Source organism: Mus caroli, unplaced genomic scaffold (assembly GCF_978045245.1).
Source record: "Mus caroli unplaced genomic scaffold, Mus_caroli_1 scaffold_9, whole genome shotgun sequence".
Classification (NCBI taxonomy): Eukaryota; Metazoa; Chordata; class Mammalia; order Rodentia; family Muridae; genus Mus; species Mus caroli.
Window position 1 is genome coordinate 72,778,007 of NW_028227264.1, and position 21,277 is coordinate 72,799,283.

General features: G+C 37.8%; 1 protein-coding gene across 3 annotated transcripts in view; it reads left to right on the top strand.

The window, feature by feature from the left end:
* Positions 1–21,277, top strand: part of Pcdh15 (protocadherin related 15) — a 933,441-nt gene that overhangs the window by 824,391 nt on the left and 87,773 nt on the right. For all 3 annotated transcript variants that reach the window (XM_085842876.1, XM_085842877.1, XM_085842878.1), the window contains one exon: positions 13,613–13,740. In XM_085842876.1, the coding sequence (XP_085699002.1) occupies positions 13,613–13,740 (128 nt within the window). The remainder of the gene's footprint in view (positions 1–13,612; positions 13,741–21,277) is intronic.

Sequence of the window (21,277 nt, forward strand, 5' to 3'; positions counted from 1 at the left end):
TTGGATGTGCCCTGAGTAGTAGATTTCCGGCTTACTATCAGAAGTGACACTAAAGACAGGAAGAGCTCTCATTGCAGTTTTGACTATCAAAAAGGACTTATTAGAAGCATTATTAAAGGAGCTTAATAATTACTATAAATTTAGGAATTCTTATAGAATCATCATTAAGGATAAAGATATCATCTACTTGTCTATATAGCAACACGAAAGACAGCACATCTTCATAGTTATGCAGAGATCTGCTCAAAAGGCTAGGCTAATTCCTAGTGATGGGTATGTATGTTTAATAATAACAGGAAAAGCATATTAGTAAGAGGAATCTTTCCAAAAATGAACTTCTGGGCCTTGGCTATGGGAACAAATCTGCCATGGATTTTTATTCCAAGGCAGACTCATCTCAGGAAGGTCACCTGCTAGTTACTAGCTTGTTGACTCCTGACAGTATATTTTTAGTTTCTGTGAGTTTGTAAGCTTTCTCTTGTGGATGATATCCAGCTTTAATATGTGGTGGCCATATGCTATACAAGGTGTTATTTCAATTTTCTTGTATCCATTAAGACTTGCTTTGTGTCCAAGTATGTGGTCAGTTTTGGAGAAATTTCCATGAAGTGCTGAGAGGAAGGTATATTCTTTGTGTTTGAGTGAATCGTTCTGTTAAGTCCATTTGAAATAACATATCAGTTAGGACCAGCTTTCTCTGTTTAGTTTTTGTTTTCATAACATATTTATTGGAGAGCATAGAGTATTGAAATCACACACTATCACCATGTGAGGGTCAATCTGTGATTAAAGCTGTGGTAGTGTTTCTAAAAACTTTATGACTCAAAAACAATAAACATAAATTTAGTGTGCCATTCTTTTTGATCATTATTTAGAATGCAAGTCTAGCATTCAATTCTTCCAAATCTGATTCAGCTTTTTTATTCCCAGAAATTTTGATAAGCTCCATTAATCAATCTTGTTCCTGTTTTCATTGCTTATGGAAACATGTCGAGAACTAGCTCCCTATGTAAAACCTTTTTAAAAATAATTACAGGCAAGCAGTTCAAAGGAAATCATTATTCTAAATGCTGTCACTCTTGATTTGGAAAGTTTGTTGCTAGGTATTTACTTACACCATGCGCTTTCCATCTTTGTTGCTTGACATGCAGAGCTATGTGCCTGTTTTGTTAACATACAAGGATAGCAAGGGTGCTAGGCAGCCCAGAGACTCGGCTTTACTCATAGACAGTTCCCGTAGAAGATATTCCATGCATGAATTGCTAAGTATGGCAATAAAACAAATAAGGAGAAAATGTTATTTTTTTTTAAATCTTTATTAACAAACACTGTGCATCTCACAAAGGTTAACAGTTGAATTGTTCATATTCAAATTTCCCTTAATATAATAGAAAAAGGCATATGCATAAAATATTTGTGAAATTGCCTCACATTCTTATCTTTGGTAGAAGATAGGCCTAGGTTCCCTATCAAGCTTCAGTGCTTACTAAATTATCTAAATTTTACTTCCTTTCGGGGTAAAATATCTCTATCTCATTGGATATTTGAAATTTTTAAACATGGTATTCTTTTCAGAGAATATAATTTATTGCAATTTCAGAGAATCCTCTGAATTAAAAAGCTATGACTATTATTATCAAGTATGTTTGAGTCGTGCCTCAAAAGTCTAACAATCACCCAGTGAGAACAATGGCTCATCATCACTTTTGTGGGTAGGTCCCACATACTTTACTTTGAGTTATTCTTGAGTGGTTAGTTTGAATTCTTGTATCTTGAATGACAACCAGGTAATTTATTAACAAAGATGTGGTGTTCTATTCAAAAATAATGATCAAGATAAATGTAGCTCTATGGCAGTAACAGGGATTATAGGCTAAAATTTCATTTAAAGTTAATTAATTAATTTGATTAGACTCTTTAACAACAACAACAAAACCCCAGAAAGTTTGCATCTTATAATGTCTTCTGTTAAGTTGAGAAGAGAAGGCTACTGTCTCTCTAGGTCCTCTCTCTGTAAAATATATTAAACAGAACATCCTGAACTATTCCTGGAAAGGACCCCTGGTTAGGAGCAATGGAAGCTATGCTTGACTGATTCATGCTAAGAGTTTTCCAGAATAAACATCTAAGGCTTGCCCAATCAAAGAACAAGTAGAACTGGATCTAAGGAAATACAAACACTAGAGAAACGCAGGATATTAGAAACTAATATTCTTTTTGCAACTGCACCATCAAGGCATCTGGGACAGTAACTTTCTAGCCTATGGCAGTGTCTCTTGGCTGTAGAATATGGTTGGCTTGAGTTGAAATGTGTCCCCTTGAAAATGGGTAGGCTGAATCCTCATAACCCATGAGGTGTGGCGGTGACCCATACCCCATGGTAAGTTAGTATAGTGATAAAAGTCTATAGTAAAAATGAAAGAGAATGGAGACTAGCCAGGAAAGACAGAGGGGGAAAAAAAAAAACCTTAACTTTTCAAAAGTAAATTAGAACACCAGTGTGTTTGAGGGAATTCTTGAGGGTGAACAATAGGGAGGTCACTTTGAAGGCATGGGATATTATGGGATATTTGAAGATCATATTGGTAGAAGTTTACTTTCTATTATTATTTTTAATTTTCATTTTTACTGACTTGCACTCAAAAATATTAGCAGATGACTAACTGTTCTAATTTGTGAAGTGATGTTGCTTCAAACATTTTTTTTCCCTAATAAGTGGTTTAGAAGTAGAGGGAAGATAATGCTTAGGGGTAATGACCTACTTACTGCAAGAACCGTGAAATGCTAACAGGTATTCATTATGGACTTTCCAAAGGCTAAATTTAGCCTGCCCATTACACTACATAGTTGCAAGTACATTGCTTCATCTTAAATTGCTTCCAAATTTTCTGTTAAATTTGATTATTTACTATGTTGCATGCTAGTGATTTATGGACTCAACGAAGATAATCAGATTAAAGAATAATTCGATTGGATTTTGCATGGCCATTGTTCTGTTGATGCATTCCTTCTTGGTTAAGTCTTTACAAGTAAGTCACATATAAGTTGGAAATGCCATCTTTAAGAAAGTGAAGCAGCAAATTACAAATCTATCATTTTTATATCACAGAGTAAAATGAAAGTTTTTATCCTGAGTTTAGTCATGTGCAAAAAGTAAATATTTATACAGTGCCTCCTCTTTGCATGTAAAATGCACATAATGGGCCTGGTCAAACTCACTACAGGGTTTTAGCAGTTGACTAACTGACTATATAACTGTGAATAACTGTATATTTGGGAGAGTATTATGTTTAAAATCTGTGAGGTTCTCTGCCTCTGTTCATTAACATTAATTTATTTTTAGTTAGAAAAATGAAAACTTACTATATAAAATTATAAAATGTATATAATAGAGAAATTGAATTTACATTTCTATATTTTTGTTCTCTTAAAGCTCAGTATATTTTCTCCTAATCAATTTTACTGTAGCTACATGCATACATACATGCATTCTCATCTGTAGGTTCTTTTAAAAACCTTGAACTATTTCTTTTCATTTTCTATTATAATATCCAGAATATTTTCTGTCATTAGGTATTTTTCAGTAATTTAATAAACTTCAGAAGCTCCCATGTACATGTATCATAATTTGGTCCCTCCATCCTGTGTTAATAAATATCTGATTGTTTTGGGCAAGAATATTTGGGAGCAGAATTCGATCCATGGGATAGGAGGTCTCATTGTTCCTTAATCATTGCCTGTTTTTGGAAGTGGGTCAAGAGATGTCTTCAAAGAGACAGTATTCATTTCCACTACCTCCTCTATCTTTCTGAAGCAGTTTAGAAGTAAATTTTATTTCCTGAATTCTGTTCCATTATTTCATCCTCAGCCTCTAATATACTTATTAAAAACTGAGAAAGCTTCGGAAATGTCCCGGTGAGATGTTATTTCTTATGTTTTCAGAAATTATAATAAAATAAAAGGTCTGGTATCTATATGCATAAAAATGCCTTTTCAAAAACTATTGACACAAAATTCTCTGTGCCCTATTCCTTCTAAATTACAAGGCAGAGTTTTAAATATTCTCCTGGATCTTAAAATGACCTAAGTGAAGCCCTACATGAAATTATTTTGTGCATGTTATCAGATGTTTGGGTCAGAATACTTTGCTGGTTCTTCTAGTTGTATAATTTTAAGCATGTTTTTCAATTTCTTTAAGCCCCATTATGTTCATTGATAAAAATAAAGACAATTAATGATCCTTAAGATTTTATTACAAAATTAAATGGAAATAGCACTCAAAAAGCATTTAACCCACAATGTTCCCAAAGTTGGTACAACTATTAACAATAGTCCTATCCCTGGTCATGTTCATGCAAGAATGAAAGGTACAAAATGCAAACATTTGTATTATAAAAATAGCTTTACATTCACTAACTTTGTTATTTGAAAATAGGCTAAAATCTTTCCGTTTTGTAAACACATCACCTGGAATTTATGTACAAAAATTAAAGCAATAGTAAGCAGATTGGTGGCCTCCCTCCCCAAGAGATCTCTAATCTAACCTCTGGACTTCGGGAAGATTTGGCCTTGAGGGACTCCTCTGATGTAGTGAGTGAAAAACAAGGAGCTCTGAGACATTTGAGTAGAGATCACACAAATATAAAAGTCTTTGTGAGTGAGAGAAAGAAGCAAGATGATCTGTGTTGGCTAAACCCCAAGACGTCTCTAGCCAGTCTGGATTTAAAGAAAAACATTAGGAAGCAAAGAGCACCCACTTCTGGAAACTGGAATAATGACATACTGGCAGGTTAAGAAGAATTGTGATTTATGTAGGAGATATTAAGGAGAAGTTTAATAAAAGACACAACCATTCCCAAGGGCTCCAAAATGGTCCTCAGAGCTGCCTATATCTCAGTCAGCATAACTTGAGACTTTTGACAGACTGAAAAATTAAATATGTTTAGTTGCTTACAGTTACAAATTAATATATTGACACCAATTTCATGGTAATTTACTATAAAAACTATATAAAATTACATATGCTGGCTAGCTAGATAATGAGTGGGTAGGTGATAGTTGATGTGTAAATAGATTGAGATAAACATAGAGATAAGTGGTACTCGGATAATAGACAATAGATTTATAAATTAGGTAGAATAATAGAGAGATGAGATGGTAGGTAGATAAACTGATGATAGATTATAAAGATAACTCTTCATAATTAACTCTCACTTAATGTAATACAATATTTATAATTTTCCAGAGAGGAACACAATAGGAACACAAATTCAGACTTTAATTAATTATCTGGACTATTTCTCATTTAATTATGTTCTCAGTATCATAGTAATAAACCCATCAGTGTTGCCTTTTTTTTTTTTTTCAGAAGTCCTAGCTAAAATATATTACTAGGCATTCTAGCAATCTGAATGCCTGCATCTGGGGCAAGCAGTTATGTACATTTCTTCCCTTAAGTCAGCTTATTAACCTTTCAGGCAAACACATACATAAGATGTGTGTTTTAGATACAAGCAATTAAAATCAGGCAAAGGTTAATTAAATCAACATCAATGCTAAATTAGAAAGCTATTAAAATAAACTCTGAAATACTCCATCTTTCTTGCTGCCTGGCTACTGAAAATAAATACCAGAGAAGCCACAACAGACTAAAAAACTCTCAGAAAGAGGTGAGAATTAAGGAATTTCTCATCTTACTCTACCTAGCAGTGTATTTCCAAATACTCTGTAGGGGCAGCCCTGGTCACTTTCCAACTCTATAACTCATTGTGATTCTCATACTGTCCTGTCTGATCCAACCACAGGGAGGGTGGAGCATGTCAGGCCTCTCTGTGATTTTTCTGATCCATTTTTTTTCAACACCTTTCTTAGTTTATTTTATCCTTATTCACTGCGTGCTTGAGATCTGTCTTAAATAAAAGATACAACATGGGAAGAAAGGGATTTTTGCAGACGTTCAAGGAAATTTAAAGCAAACTTGACTTAAATCAGAGTTACTTTCAAGCTTCCGCCTTAAAATAATCAAACCCCGGGTTGGCTGGGATAAAAGCAATGCAGTCCTTACAGCCAGTATGTGTGAAGTATGGAATTCAAGGCCCTGTGCATGCTGAGCGTCCACAAGGAAAAGCATCCAAATGAAGGCATCCCAATGATTCCACACGCAGGTGAACACTTTGATCTTTTACTATTGGCCAACATTCATTTTATATTCTTCTGTTAGATATGCTGCATGTTCCTTGTGAATTGCCAATCAACCGTCTTTCTATGTGTATGGCAAGCTGCCCCCTTAGATACACAGGGTTTACTAAATAACCCAAACTGGGAAAATAAGGTGCTGTGTCTCTAGTACTTTAGCTTTGTCTACAGAATAGAAACAAAAAAGGAAAAGGATCATAAGAACAGATATCAACAAAATTTGCGGAATATTTTTGAGAAGAGATGGAAGGAAAATGTTTGGACAGAAAAAATGGTTTCTCACTCTGAGTTAGGTTGTGTGTCCCACTGTCTGAGAAGCCAGAATTGAGTATAGCTGACAAGGTCTATGAAGAGTGGCTAGAAGAAAATGTTCACTTTCCTAAGACCCAAAATCAACAAACAAATGCTATTTACTTAGGTAAGAATACCCGTGATGTTTGAGTTTAGCCATATTTGGACACTTTTCTTGGACACACCATCTTATATGCAAATGTGAAATTCTTTATGAGAAACAAGCCTTATGTTTTTGTGTATATTTTAACTTTTAACAATCATTGAAATTGGTTATAAATTAAATCTTAGAGCAATGCAATTTCAAAAAGCTTAGAAACATACACATATACATGTATGAACACATGCACACATACATGCATGTGCACACTTACATGCACATATATGCACATACATGCACATGCTCTCTCTCTCACACACACACACACACACACACACACACTGGAAAGACACTTAAAATCCCTCTCTCTTCTCTTAATAGCCCACACTTAAATCTAAAGTCTGTCCTGTTTCTTCTCCCGATAAAGCACCAACTTCTCTCTTCCATGACACCTCCTAAATTTTTATCTCTGGCATGATCAATGATGTTTTTCCTAAGGGCATGTCTTCAAGGCAGTTCCTCGGGCTCTAGACATGCAGTACCTCCCAAGCATTGGTGGCAATGTCATCATTGGAATTGAGCAATGCCTGCAGCCAAGACTGTAACTTATTGACTTTGACTATCAAACTGTTTGTTCAGAATTCACCCTGATCTACTGAACTGTCATAAACCCCACAGGATTAACTATTCTTTCAGAACCCAAGAGTGATTATTAATAACCACAAAGTTAATATTGGGCCATGTTAAAATCTCTTCCACCAAAGAAATTAGTCTACTACTTTGTAATATAGCCTTAGGCTAGTTCTTAGGATGGGACAGAAAGCATCCACATTCTTTGCCAAAATATCGCAAGAATTTCTAGGTCAGTTATTAAAATTGTCCCCCACTGAGACCTCTGGAGTTGGGCCTCCACAGTCCACATTGCTCTTAGAATTTCCAAATCCCTGCAAGGATGTCCCATTTAGCTCCACTACGGGTATTCATCTGCTCTTCTAGTCCAAAGTTCAAAGACCCAAATAGTCCTGCAAAAAACAACATATTAAGGCCCCATCACAGCAATATCCCACTGTCTGGTACCAACTTCTGTTTTAGCCACTTTTCTATTGTTGCAATAAAATACCATGACCAGCGCAACTTATAGAAGGAAGGGTTTATTTGAAACTACAGTTTCTGCCAGGTCCAGCATGGCATTGGTAGGGACAGAATGACATGGTTCCTGTGTCTGGGACAGGGCTAGCAGGCATGGGCCCCCATGAGTGTCAATGTCTTCTGTGGGTATAAGGCTTGTTTGTATGTAAAATGTACATACTTTACGTTCCCCCTTCAAGGAATGCCCCCCCCCGTTAATACAAATGACTCCATGATAGTCAGAGATAGCGTAAGGCTGGGATGCAAAGGTGTGTCTAATGTCTCAGTGAAGTGGTAAATGCTGGGACCTGCAGGACAGCTCTTAAGGCTATGGGAAAGAACTCTAAAAACATGGGTTCAAAAAGATACAATTTCTCAAAAAGAGGGGGGGAAGGATGAAATATGAGTTATATGAAGGGCTTCACAAATCTAAAAGAACAAATCAGCTGTGCTGTGAGCCAACTTGTGAGTGGGAGGTCTCAGAAAGATGGAGGAAGAAGAAAGGTGGCACAGAACCACATGGCCTAGAGAAGCTGAAAGTAGCAAGGGATCTCATAACTGGGGAATATGTTAGTATAGTGATAGATATGCCGAATTTAGGCATAGAGCTTACTAATACAATAAATGGTTGTGTGTTTTTATATGGGCTTATTGGGGTAAGAAATTACCACAACAGATAGATAGAGATAGATAGATAGATAGATAGATAGATAGATAGATAGATAGATAGATAGATAGATAGATAGAACAAAAAAGTGGGCTTATGATCTGCAAGAGATGAGTTGTCCAAAGAAATCTTTAGGCTAGCAAGGAGAACTGCCTCAAGTAGAACTTAGGGAGTGAGCTATCTGGAGATCTCTGGAGAAAGGAGAACAAGGGAAAAAGCAATCTAGAAAGCTGTCTCAAGCAGAAGGTAGGTTGTCAGCTTGGTCCTATGATTTGACTTCGAGTCATTAGGTTGGAAGTTCCCAGGCACCCCTTCCTCAGAACCCCTCTCCAAGCCAAGGCTGGGTCTTGGCAAAGTTCAGAGCCATAGGAGTCCATCAACGTCATGGTCAGGAAGCATGGCAGCTGATGAGCTGATAGACGTGGCAACTAGCAGAGAAGCTGAGGGCTCACAGTCTGAACTGCAAGGAAATAGAGTAAACTGGGAAAGGTCTGTGCCTTTGAAATCCCAAAGCCCACTCCCAGTGACATATGTCCTCCAGCAAACCCTAAATATCTCCAAATAGCATCACCCACTGGGCACCAGGTATTCAAGCATGTGAGCCTTTAGGACATTCTCCTTCAAACTGCCACAAATAGTTTTGTTAATTACTTTCCCCAGCAAGGCAAATCAATGTGAATAATGTTTTCACAAATAAAATGGGGTTAAGGGTGATAACACTGGAAAAATTACCAATAAGTTCAAGTATTATAATCACACTAATAGGTAGTCAAGGTAGAATTACCATCTGTAAGAACCTTATTGTGGAGAGAATCAAAGTACCCTAATAATTAAATGCAAAAAAAAATAGTTCAAAAGTTTGTTTATAGAGGAAATGTTTACTGTTCTATAAATTTCAAAGGAAGGTTACGTATAATCTATCTAAAATTAGAAGGAGAATGAAGAGGTAGACTAGTATATATTTGACTACCATAAGTAGTTTTACATAACATTGTAAACATCAATTTCAAAATTAATTGTCAAGTTATATTAAATTACAATTCATAAAGGGAAATTGTCTTTTGTGAAATAACTAAATGATCTCATTTTTAAAATAAATGTGCACTTAAACATATTTAAATCTGAGCAATGTCTAATTGTTTTAAGTACACATGGCTATCATGTTACAATCTTATACATTTACTAATTTATATAAAACTAAATAGCAGTAATTCAAAATTCACCCAAAAGTTCCATGACACTGGTGTGGTGAGCTGTGCTCAGAGAGGTCTGTGAGCAAGCCTAGAAAGCCTCAGGACTAGATGATTGCATGGTTAAATATTTCTGAATTGAAGTATTTCCTCTATGTAGATGCCACCAAATCAGGGAACCCCACCAATGATTTGGTAACAGAAAATGAACAGGCAGCTCTGATTCTGCAAAGAACCTGGAAATCAGGAGCCATTGTCACCTCAGATGAGGCCTGACAGTCTTTAACTCCAACACCCCCACACCCGCCCCTGGAAATCCTCACAGACAGCTTTCAAGGGACTCATGAATTAGTCAAGATGTTCCTCTTTGTTAGGTTTATAGAAGGCACACATTCAGCTGAGATACTAAAAGAAGGGCCCAAATCATCGGAATTTAACAAAGTGAATGGAATCAGAACAAACCAATGAATGTGTTCTGTTAATTTTAACTCTCCAAATACATGCCAAATTAACCCTTTCCTCCCCAAGTGACTTTTGGTCATAGTGTTTTATCAAAGCAATACAAACTCTAACCAAGGCAAAGATGAACAGTTACTCTAAAGTGAGCCAATACAATCCTACAATATCACAATTTAAATTCTGCTCCTAAGTTAAAACCCATCAGGTTTTCTGTTACTGTGAATTGGATTGTTAGTGTTATAAATCCATAAAGCTGTGTTTAATTCATTTTGTCAATCAAGGTATAAAAGTTAGATACATGTACCAACCACAGGCCTATTTTAAGAATTAACAGGAACACTACCAGAGTTAAAATAAAAAATATCTTGGGAGATAGCTTGGTGATTAAAGAGCACATCTCTCCTGGTATACCCAGGAATGCACAAGCTTGTGCATGTACACACACGTGCAAACAGACCAATATACACATAAATTATCATAAAGTATTTGTAAACCTTTGGGAAATTCCATACCATACATAATTTATAGTTTCATTCCTGAACTATAATTCCTGGAGTGTGTTGAAGGCTAAGTGAATAGAAAGAGAATCAGCACCAACTGTCATGCTCTTTTTTTTTTTTTTTAAATTAGATATTTCCGGTATTTACATTTCAAATGTTATCCCCTTTCCTGGTTTCCCCTCTGAAAATCCCTTCCCCCACCCCACGCCCCTGCTCACCTACCCACCCACTCCTGCTTCCTGGCTCTGGCAACCCCTTACACTGGGGCATAGAGCCTTCACAGGGCCAAGGGTCTCTCCTCTCACTGATGACCAACTAGGCCACCCTCTGCTACATATGCAACTGGAGCCATGAGTCCCACTATGTATACTCTTTAGTTGTGGTTTAGTCCCTGGGATCTCTGGGGATACTGATTAGTTCAAATTGTTGTTCCTCCTGTTAGATGATTCATACCTTCATCCAGCACCTGGGTGAAAGCTGAGCAGCTGGGCTTACCTTGACAGACAGACATATATACACACACACATGCACACACAGATACATATACCATACCACACATACACCACACACATACAACACCACACACATATACACATACAACACAACACACATACACACACATACACACACATACAACACACACACAAACATACCACACACATACATACAACATACACACATGCACCACACTACATATACACCACACATACACATATACCACACCACACACACAAACACACCACATACACACACATACAACACACACAAACATACCACACACATACATACAACACACACACATGCACCACATTACATATACACCACATACACACATATACAACACACACACACCACAACACACACACATACACACCACATACACACATACGACACACGTACACACAAATGGAATCCATCAGCTACCTGCAGTTTTAAATTATTTTGTGTCTTTGTCAGTAGCTGTAGGATAATCTGACCAAAATGCATTTTATATGTTATGACTTTTTCAAAGCATTAAAAAAATATTTTTTAAAAAGTGATTAATTGGTCTTGAATTCTAACAGTGTCATCTCTTATAATAAATTGAAAACAAATCAGAATATCATTGGGTAAATTAGGAAATGAGACTAAATTGGGGAGAGAAGAGGCTCAGATTTGCACCTCCAATCTGTCTCTCCCAAGTTATATAAGCCCAGAGATGTCTGACCTTCTGACATTGCTACCTGATGCTGCCATCTGTAAATATGTCCATAGCATGTAGCTCAGAGGCCACAGCAGAGGTGGGATAAGCCTAGAGAGGGTTACTATGCTAAAACCATAATTTAAAAAAAGAAACATCAGGATTTATTACTCTGTTCTAATATTTATTAATTCATTTACTTATCCAATAAGAAGTTATCAGATCAAGTATACAGTACAGAGAAGAACTTCACACACATTGTCCTGATGCCAGATAAGCCCAATTTCAGAAAGTAATAAGGTCTCTGTGGGAAATAAAAACATGTTTTGGGGGTTGGAATGATAGAAATGGAGATAAAAATCATTGAGCAAGTCAGAAATGGTGCAAACTGCAAGGGAAATGGGCAAAACCAAAGATGAAAGCACGAAGAACCCTGGGTGCTTTATAAACCTTAAAATAGTGCCTACATCCAATGGTTGTCCTTTTATTGCCCTTTCCTGGGATGGGTAAACTTGCTTTGTTTCCATGGAGACAGTGGTGGTAGCTGGTACATATAAGGCCTCATCTTCTTTGGTCAGAGATCATCAAATTTCGGGCATACCACCTACCTTGGGGAGGCGGCCCCACTAAGTAACCTCTATTTATCTTAATCCTCTAAAATTGAGCATGATAATAACTAGCTCACTGTTCCATCTCTAGATGGCTCTGCACCCCCTGGAGCAGAGCCTGTCACATCCTGTCCAGTAATTATAAAGAGCCCCAAATAAAGAACTTTTATAATTTTTTTTATTTTTTAATTATAGCATAATATAATTACAAAATTTCCTTCTTCTCTTTCCTTACTCCAAATGATCTCATATGATTCCTTACTCATATTTCTCTCTCTCTAATTTGTGGTCTTTTAAAAATCATTTATATATAATATAAATTATATATTAAATATTATATATGTATTCCAGTGTCCAGTAACACTATATATAGATATAAATATAAATATTCAATTAAACCATTGTTTATATATTGTAAATACACTATATCTACATATAGATATAGATATTTCTTAGATATAGAAATAAATCTGCTCAGTCAGCATAATGGTATTTGTGTATACATAATTTCAGGGATGACCACTTAGTATTGGATAACCAGTAAGGACAGGGGTGGTGTTGGTCCTCCCTGAGAAAGACTACTTTGCTATCTCATAGCATCCTTAGCTGCCTGTAGTGCTTTGTCTAGGTTTTAAAGCACTATGAGATTTCCCCCTCCCAGATTAGCATAGGTTAACATGTCTATTGGTATCCTCCTTGTCTTCCTTAGGAAGCCATGTTGATGAGAGATCTATAGGAGTAGCTTATCTGACATCCCTAGGAGACACAATTGTGTATTAGTGTGTGTTAGTAAGTACACAAGTTAAAAAGTTAATTCTCCAGATCTTAATTAGTCAAATATAGGAGCCATATAGATCAAAGCCATATAGAGCAACATGACCTATAATTGAGTGCCAACTAGTTTGCATTGAGCTTGTGTCTAGTAAGGCCATTCAGGAATATTTGGGTGGTTTATTTATGACCACAAAAGGGAAACTAAGTTAAAGTAGTTAAAATGGAAAGTAAATTACTATGGCATTACAACTCAAAAGGTGGCAGTTGGAGATCAGGTACGCTGAAAGAACACTTGCTCAGCACTTACTGGGCCCTAGATTGAATGCCTAGTGCTGCAAATATAAAGTGAAAGGGTAACATTTGTACTTGTATCCTCTTGACCTAGAATTAGGTATCACTTAGGAACGACCTACTAAAACGTTGTGTGCATCCCTTTACTGAAAAGAATGGTAAATATTACTCTAGTGATTTGTATGCCAATAAAAAAAAGTCACCAACAAAGATATGTCTTGTCTTCCAGGCAATACAGCTAAGGTGTACATTGAGATTCAGGATGAAAACGATCACCCCCCAGTGTTCCAGAAGAAATTCTACATTGGAGGTGTGTCTGAAGATGCAAGGATGTTCGCATCTGTGCTCAGAGTGAAGGTATGAGGAGATAATCTTTGATGCGAAACTACTTGGAGAGCAAAGAGCTCTGACTCTTGCAGATACACCATAGCCTGATCATTTGTATTGATGGCACTTACACTCATGCTAAAAGCACAAACAATAGATTGCACATGTTTGACTTCTGTCGCTGGGTAAAATACCTTAATGAAGACAACACAAGGAGAAGGGGTTATTTTGGATCATAGTTCCAGAGCAGATAACTACATCAGGATGAAGACGTTTTAGCTACAGGATCATGAGGTCTATCAGCACACTACATCAGAAGTCCAGAATGTCTTCAGCTACTTTATGGGTCCTTCTTCTTCCCCTCTTCTCTACTCCTTTTCTGCCCTTTGAACCCCATTAACACTAGAAAAGAGAGAAGAAAGGATAGAGAGGAAAGTTGGGTTAGAAAAGGGGTAATATGGGCTGGAGAGATGGCTCACTGGCTAAGATCATTGACTGCTCTTCCAGAGGTCAATTCCGGAGTTCAATTCCCAGCAAACACATGGTGGCTCATAGTCATCCGTAATGGGATCATATGTTCTCTTCTGGGAAGACAGCAAGAGTGTATTCACAAACATTAGATAGATAGATAAATAGATAGATAGGTAGATAGATAGATAGATAGATAGATAGATATTTTTAAAAAGAGAAAGGGCAATATTATCATTATATCATTATCTACTTCCTGCTAATTAGGGGCATCAAGTAACTTTGGGCAAGTTTGATCTTTGTCTTCAGGATATCTAATTTCTTGTTGTTGTTGTTGTTGTTGTTGTTGTTGTTGTGCATGACTGTTTAACAAACCACAACTAACAACAACCAACAATCAACAACCCACCCTGCCTCCCAGGGCTCTAGCATTTACATACCCTCTGAAAAGTCCCTAGAATTCTAAATGTCACACAATCACAGAAACTATCTGCAGCTGGCAGAGTCACACCCCTGCTAGAGCACGAGGCAAATCATAGCTGCTGAGGATAGTCTGAAGCAGCCCCATATCCCACAGCTGGAGTTAAAAGGGAAACATATTGTCAGGCGTGGTGGCGCACGCCTTTAATCCCAGCACTCGGGAGGCAGAGGCAGGCGGATTTCTGAGTTCAAGGCCAGCCTGGTCTACAAAGTGAGTTCCAGGACAGCCAGGGCTATACAGAGAAACCCTGTCTCGGGAAAAAAAAAAAAAAAAGGGGGGGGTGGGGAACAAGGGAAACATATTCTTATAATGGATCTGTGAGGATTTTCTTAATGATATCAAAATTGTTACTTCAGAACAGGTAGTGGGACCAAGCTTTATAACCTCAAAGCTTTATCACCTAAAGGCTCAGTAACCTCTCAGAAAAGAGCCTCCCTCTGGGAACCAAGTATTCAAACACAGAAGCCTGCAGGAACATTTCACATCCTAACAGGATAGAAATATATGGATTTAATTACCCAAACTCAACACAGATTTTTTTTTAAATGAGATGAACACTAAAGCAACTTCATATATTTTTACAAAAACTTGGGTCAAAATACTTACCATGCTCTGCATAAAATGTTTTTCCCCAGTACATAATTAATTTTTATTGTCTTATTTGTTTGCTTGTTTGTTTGTTTATTTATTATTGTGGTTACTCGGTGTGGTGGCTGGGGTTACATCAACACTTACTTACTCATCAAAGGTCACATTTCTGTAGTTGGTTCTCTCCTTTGGGAACTTGATTTCTGGTTGCCAGACTGGTGCTGCAAACACCTTTATCTGCTAAGCCATTATGAGGACAGTCCTCTCCATACCTTTCCACACCTCTATTAGGATCACTGCAGAATAACTCCACAGAGTCTAGAAGGAAATTTCTAGCAGCAGATATGGAAATCCATTGATTTCTAATGGAAATATTTGACTTCTTGCAAAACTTTCCAAGTTTCAAATGATGCTTAAACTAGCAAAACAAAAATACTCCCCAACACTGTTAATTTTAGGACTTTAATATCAGTCATTTTAAAATTCCTTCATTTTAAAAAATTTAGCAAGCTACTTATCTAATTTGCAGAATGCTCAAATTCCAGATTGATGCTTCCAGTTTCTCCTTAATATCCCCTGTGCATATCTAGATGTCTTTAAAATGCTCTTAAATGCTTTCAGTTGTTTTGTTATGACACAATAAAATTTTAGATATTTTCTTCTTATTTAGGCTAAGAGTTCAGATACTGGTTCACTGTAGATTATCAGCTGTAGTACTGTAACTATAGTTACTGTACTTTACTATGCTGTTAAGCACTCTTAACAGTCATACACTGAAATACACAAACCTGTTTTGATCGCTGGCAAGCTCAGTTGTGGCATTCCTGTGCTTGCTCATGAGAAGCTTTTTCTCCACACCCCTACCCCCACCCCCACCCCCACCCCACCCCCACCCCCACCCCCCATTAGCAGGTTCTCTGTGATTAGGGCTGTCTATGCTTCTATCTTCTTTAACACTTACCAAACACCTTTAGTAACAAAAAGGAATTTCACCCAAGCCAAGAAAGCATGTGCTGTCTGATCACTCTTTCACAGCATCAGGCCCTGATTTCTATGCTGAATTGTGAGGTTGTAGCTAGGAGGAGTAGGACAAGGGACCCAAGGCTAGTGAGTCTGAGACCAGACAGGTAGAGGAGTCCTGGTCTCAAACAACCAAAAAGCTATGATAAAAATACAGAATATAGAAAGGGGTTAAAGAGGTTAAATTTTCAGATGACACTAGGTTTGGAATGCCCATGTGGATTTTTACAATGCAGTTTAGTTTAAAAGTCATATCCTGTGTAGGGGAAAGAAGAAAGCCAGAATCAAAATACTCAAATGTTAGATTACTTCATTAAATAGTTCCGCAGATGTCTATAGCAAGGAAATTCAGTTTTGACTATCTTAGACTATTTCCTGATACTATTATAAAATGTAAGACCACCAGGGTTTTGTAACAAAAATTGGCTTAGTTTGCTCTAGCATTGTAGGCTAAAATCCTCCAACTGATGGGCAGCCTGACTGTTCAGCCTATGATTCGGCGCTCTGTCCTTACAACATGGGATTATATGAAATAACAGGGGCAGGAGAACACACTGGGAAATTGAAACTCACTTTATAAAAACTTACTGATTTGAGAAATAAGTCTACCCCTGGAGACCTGGTCCATTCCCACAAGAAAGCATTAATCCCTTTCAAGAGTAGTACCCAATGATCTAACCACCTCTCTCGAACCCCTTTTCTTAAAGACCTTTCAATATTATTATGGGAACCAAGCTTGCCATGAATACACTTACAAAACAAACCATCTCAACACCACAGCATTGATACAACCCAATGGTATTTGTAAAGGACATGGGGTTGTATACTATAAGCAGAAACAGAGACGGGGAAGGTCTTCTATCCCTTGGGTCTATGGTGTATATAGCACAGGGGCCACTACTCAAAAGTGATTTGTGGTTTCACCTTTGGTGAAATGAGCCAATTCAAGCCAGATTAGATTATAGTAAAGGCAGGTTTATTGGGAAGCTACTCTTGGCTAAGTTCACTGGCCCCAAGGATTGTAGCCAGAGGAGTCACCATGGGAAGGTGGCAAGGGGAGGGGGGTGCAAGTGCAAAGGAGAAGAGAGGAAAAAGAAGAGGAGGAGGAAGAAGAAGGAGATTAAAATGTCTGGATTATATAGGGAGGATCCTCTGGGGGAGGGGCTGGAAAATTTAAGGTTGGGTGCAGGGTGTGCCAGGTAGGGACTAAGGAATGCTAGGAGAGCCTAGAGGCCCCTGCTCAGAAACCAAACAGAAAGAACCACAGAAAACTGTCTTTTCTAGCAGAAAGGTATGGGAAGAAGGAAACAATCAAATATAAGAGTTTAAGAGACTCTGAGCCTAGGAGATCTAAAGAAACTAAATGTGAAGTCCGGGTGAGAAACCTTCATTGTGAATCAAAACATTTCATAGAAATCAGTATTTGACAATGAGGTGTGCCCTGGCCTTGATCGGAAAGCTGGTAACGGAATGACTGAACATAGTTTAGCAATGCACAGTGGACAGACCTGCTGATGTAATTCAGTTAGGAAAACCCTGTGGATTCAAAGGAAGGGACCATTTAATTACTCAATGAGCATTTTCCTCCCAGAAGATCACAGAAAATAACACTGGTTAAAGAAGGTAGATAGATCAGAGTGAAGCTTATAGAAAGAAGAAGATCTATACTCACTTGCAGGGCAGTAAGCAAGTGCAAATATCAGTGAAATATGACCAGAGGCAAAGAGACCGAAGTGCCGATGGAATCAGTCTTATTGGCCCGACACAGTTGCTGCTCACAGCCTGGAATCCAGGAATCTTCTATTTCCTGTTTTCGCCCAGTAGATATGAGTGACAGCAGTCCTCAATTCATACTTGGAGTGGAAAAATAGTATTTAAAAGTCGCACTGAATTGGATACTACTCTCCTGGGACGTTAGAGAGAAAGATGGTTTTTAAAATGACAAATCTCCTGGGGTTCCGAGAGAGGCTTTTTTAGCCACTCGCTGTCGCAGATTAGAGGAATGCCAGATTTCATCTACTGTGAATAAAGTTATTTTTTAGTCTGCCATAAAGTTCAAAATACTGAAAGTTATACCTTTCAAAAGATGCTGCCAGTTAAAGAACAAGGGAGAAAAAAATGTCATATAAAATAGGAATGACAGTGTAAGACAGTACTTTGAAATATCAAGAAAGAAAGATATATTCCCTTAGAATATGGAGAATGGGATTGGGCTGGTGCTTAAAATATATGCCATGGGGAGATAACAAACTAAGATCATTGCTTGAAAGAATTAATTGCCCAGTATGTGGTGGGAAATAAAGAAGTGGTTTATCTGTTCTCCGTTGTAGTATCTAATAGGCTAACCGGCTTGCTAGGCATTCATGCTTTAAAAGTGTAGTATCTTGCCACTGTGTACTAAAAACACAAAACAAGCTTTCTACTCTCCTTATAACATTCTAGTTAATGAGACAACAAGGAAGAGGGGGAAAGGGTAAGATAACCAGCTGAATGAATCTTACTGCAGGTTTATACTACACTGAGTAGAAATGGAAATCATTTAAAATGGAAGCCCAGGAAGTTTTAAATTATTTGCCACCATTGAACAGTTTAGAGGATGTTTGGGTTTCCACCTGCTTAGCTTCGAGTTCCTATGTCCTGGGAGAGGCTGTGCCTGCTCTGCAAATTGGCCCAGCCTGAGCCAAGCACCCTTGTCCTGTTGTAAATGACACCCTTGGACAAGGGCATCCCACTCATTTTGCACACTTGTGCAATAACAGCCTCCTGAGCAATGTTTCACAAGACAGCGTCTCTCGTAGGAATGAAGTCTTCTTGGGAAATGTTCAGGTCACGTTCAAACAATACTCAGACTCTGTTAGGTCAGGGATGATGAAGACTAAACTGGCCTGATCAGCACTTGCTCTGGTTTAATGCTGACACAGTTGTTACAAAGCCTTTCAGCACATTGATTTCCACTGACAACAAGTGATCAGTCATTTTAATTGCAGAGAGTGGGAGGGGAGTCCAAGATTATGTTTTCTCTTTAGTCTTTAATCCAAGCCATTAACATCAGTTAAAATCTTCACCCTTGGGGCTTTGGGATAGTTCAGTGATAGAGGGCTCACCCCATCACCACAAATAAAAAAGCTGGTCTTAATCTGTAATCGGAGTAATTTAAAGCTAGAACGCAAATAGGCATGCGCATACATGCATACAACAATGTCAGCCAAAAGAGATAAAAGGTGGGAAAAATTCATTGACTGTCTATGCATGTAGGTGACTGTGTAGTCTACACATATGAGGGAATATTATTCAGCCCTGAAGGAAAGTCAAATCTGACATGTAGTGTATCCAGGATAAGCACTGAAGATAGGATACCTAGTGGTACAGAGTAGACCTATGGGACATGTCGAAGATGTGACATGCTCAGGTGATATAATGTCAGCAGGTGCCATTTTAAAGTTTCTATACATGTAAACTGTTTTGCATCCGGGAACATGTTATTTGCATAAAAATATTACATTAGATATTTTCTTTAATATGTTTGTAGTAGATCTTGGCATAAATGATCACTGAGTCTTAATAAGGTGTCCAACGTGACTGTAAGATTTACTGAATTTTGACTTTCAGGTTACTGGGGCCTTAAGTCTAAAGAGAATGCTTATAGAGATTAAAGAAAAGGCCTGAAGAGGCATCAGGTCCCCTTGAACTAGAGTTACAGATGATTGTGAGCCATCATGTGGGAGCTGGGGATCAAACTCTGGTCATCTAGAAGAACAGCAGGTGCTCTTGAACTCTGAGCCACCCTTTTCAGCTTCATATTATGGTATCTTTCAAGGAGCATATTATTAATTTCTATTGGCAGACATCAGTAGAAATGTGCAATAAGGGTTTGCAGGTATGCTCACACCTAAATGTGGATGACACAATGTTTTCCAAAACTTTGCACCAATTCATGTCCAACTTTTTAGCAGCACTGAGTGCTCTAGTTGTTCCAATTTTTTTTCCATCTTTGGTATTTTAGCCATCTCATGGGTTTTATTCTCATTCTTTGACATTAATATAATTTAAATGACCCTTCATAGTTCTAAAAGAGTATTTTCATTAACATCGTGGGAGTGTTACAAGTAGAATGCTGGGTGTGTGGAGGTCAGAGGGCAACTTCACAACTTCATGGAATAGGTCCTTACCTTTTGCCTTTGTATGGGTTCAGGGACTCAATGTCATGTGGCCAGGCATGTAAAGCCAGTTCCTTCCTTGACTGAGCTGGCCCAACAGCCCACTTCCTAAGTTTATCCTCTTCATGCAGCACCTATGCCAGTGTGCTTGCAAGTCTTTCTGTTGTAATGGCTATTGTTTACTTATGAACCCTGCATTTCTCCCTTTGCATCCCTCTACCTTCTTCTGTATTGACCTCTTCCTCCCTCCCCCAAATACCTCTCCCTCCAATTTCCCAGATCAGATCATGTATACCCTGTGACAGCCCGCTATGTTGTAATGGTTCCACTTTCCCGGTTTCTGCAGTTATTCCAGGATATATACTTACATCTAAGGATTGGGAGCTAGGATCCTCCAATAAGAAAGAAATAGGATTTTTGTATTCGTGAGCTTGGGTTACTTCACTCAATCAGATCCTTTCTACTTCTATCCATTGACCTGCAACTTTCATGATTTCATTCTCCTTTACCTCTCACTAGTATTTCATGGTGTATCTTTACCACATTTTCATCATCCATTCATAGCTTGCAGGACATTTCCATCGTTTCCATTCCCTATCCATTATAAGTAAAGCAGAAATGAACATGCTTGTGCAGGTATTAAATAAGGTACCCAGTCCATTGGGCACATGCCAAGGAGAGGCATAAATGAAGACATACGGGAGCTTCGTGTTTAGTATTTACAGAATTCCCCATACTGATTACAGTAATCCCAACAGTGAATGAGGATTCTTCCTCAGCCACGCACCTTATCCAGAATTTGTTGTCTAGTATTTTTTTTATATTTGCCATTCAGACTAGGGTAAGATTGTAC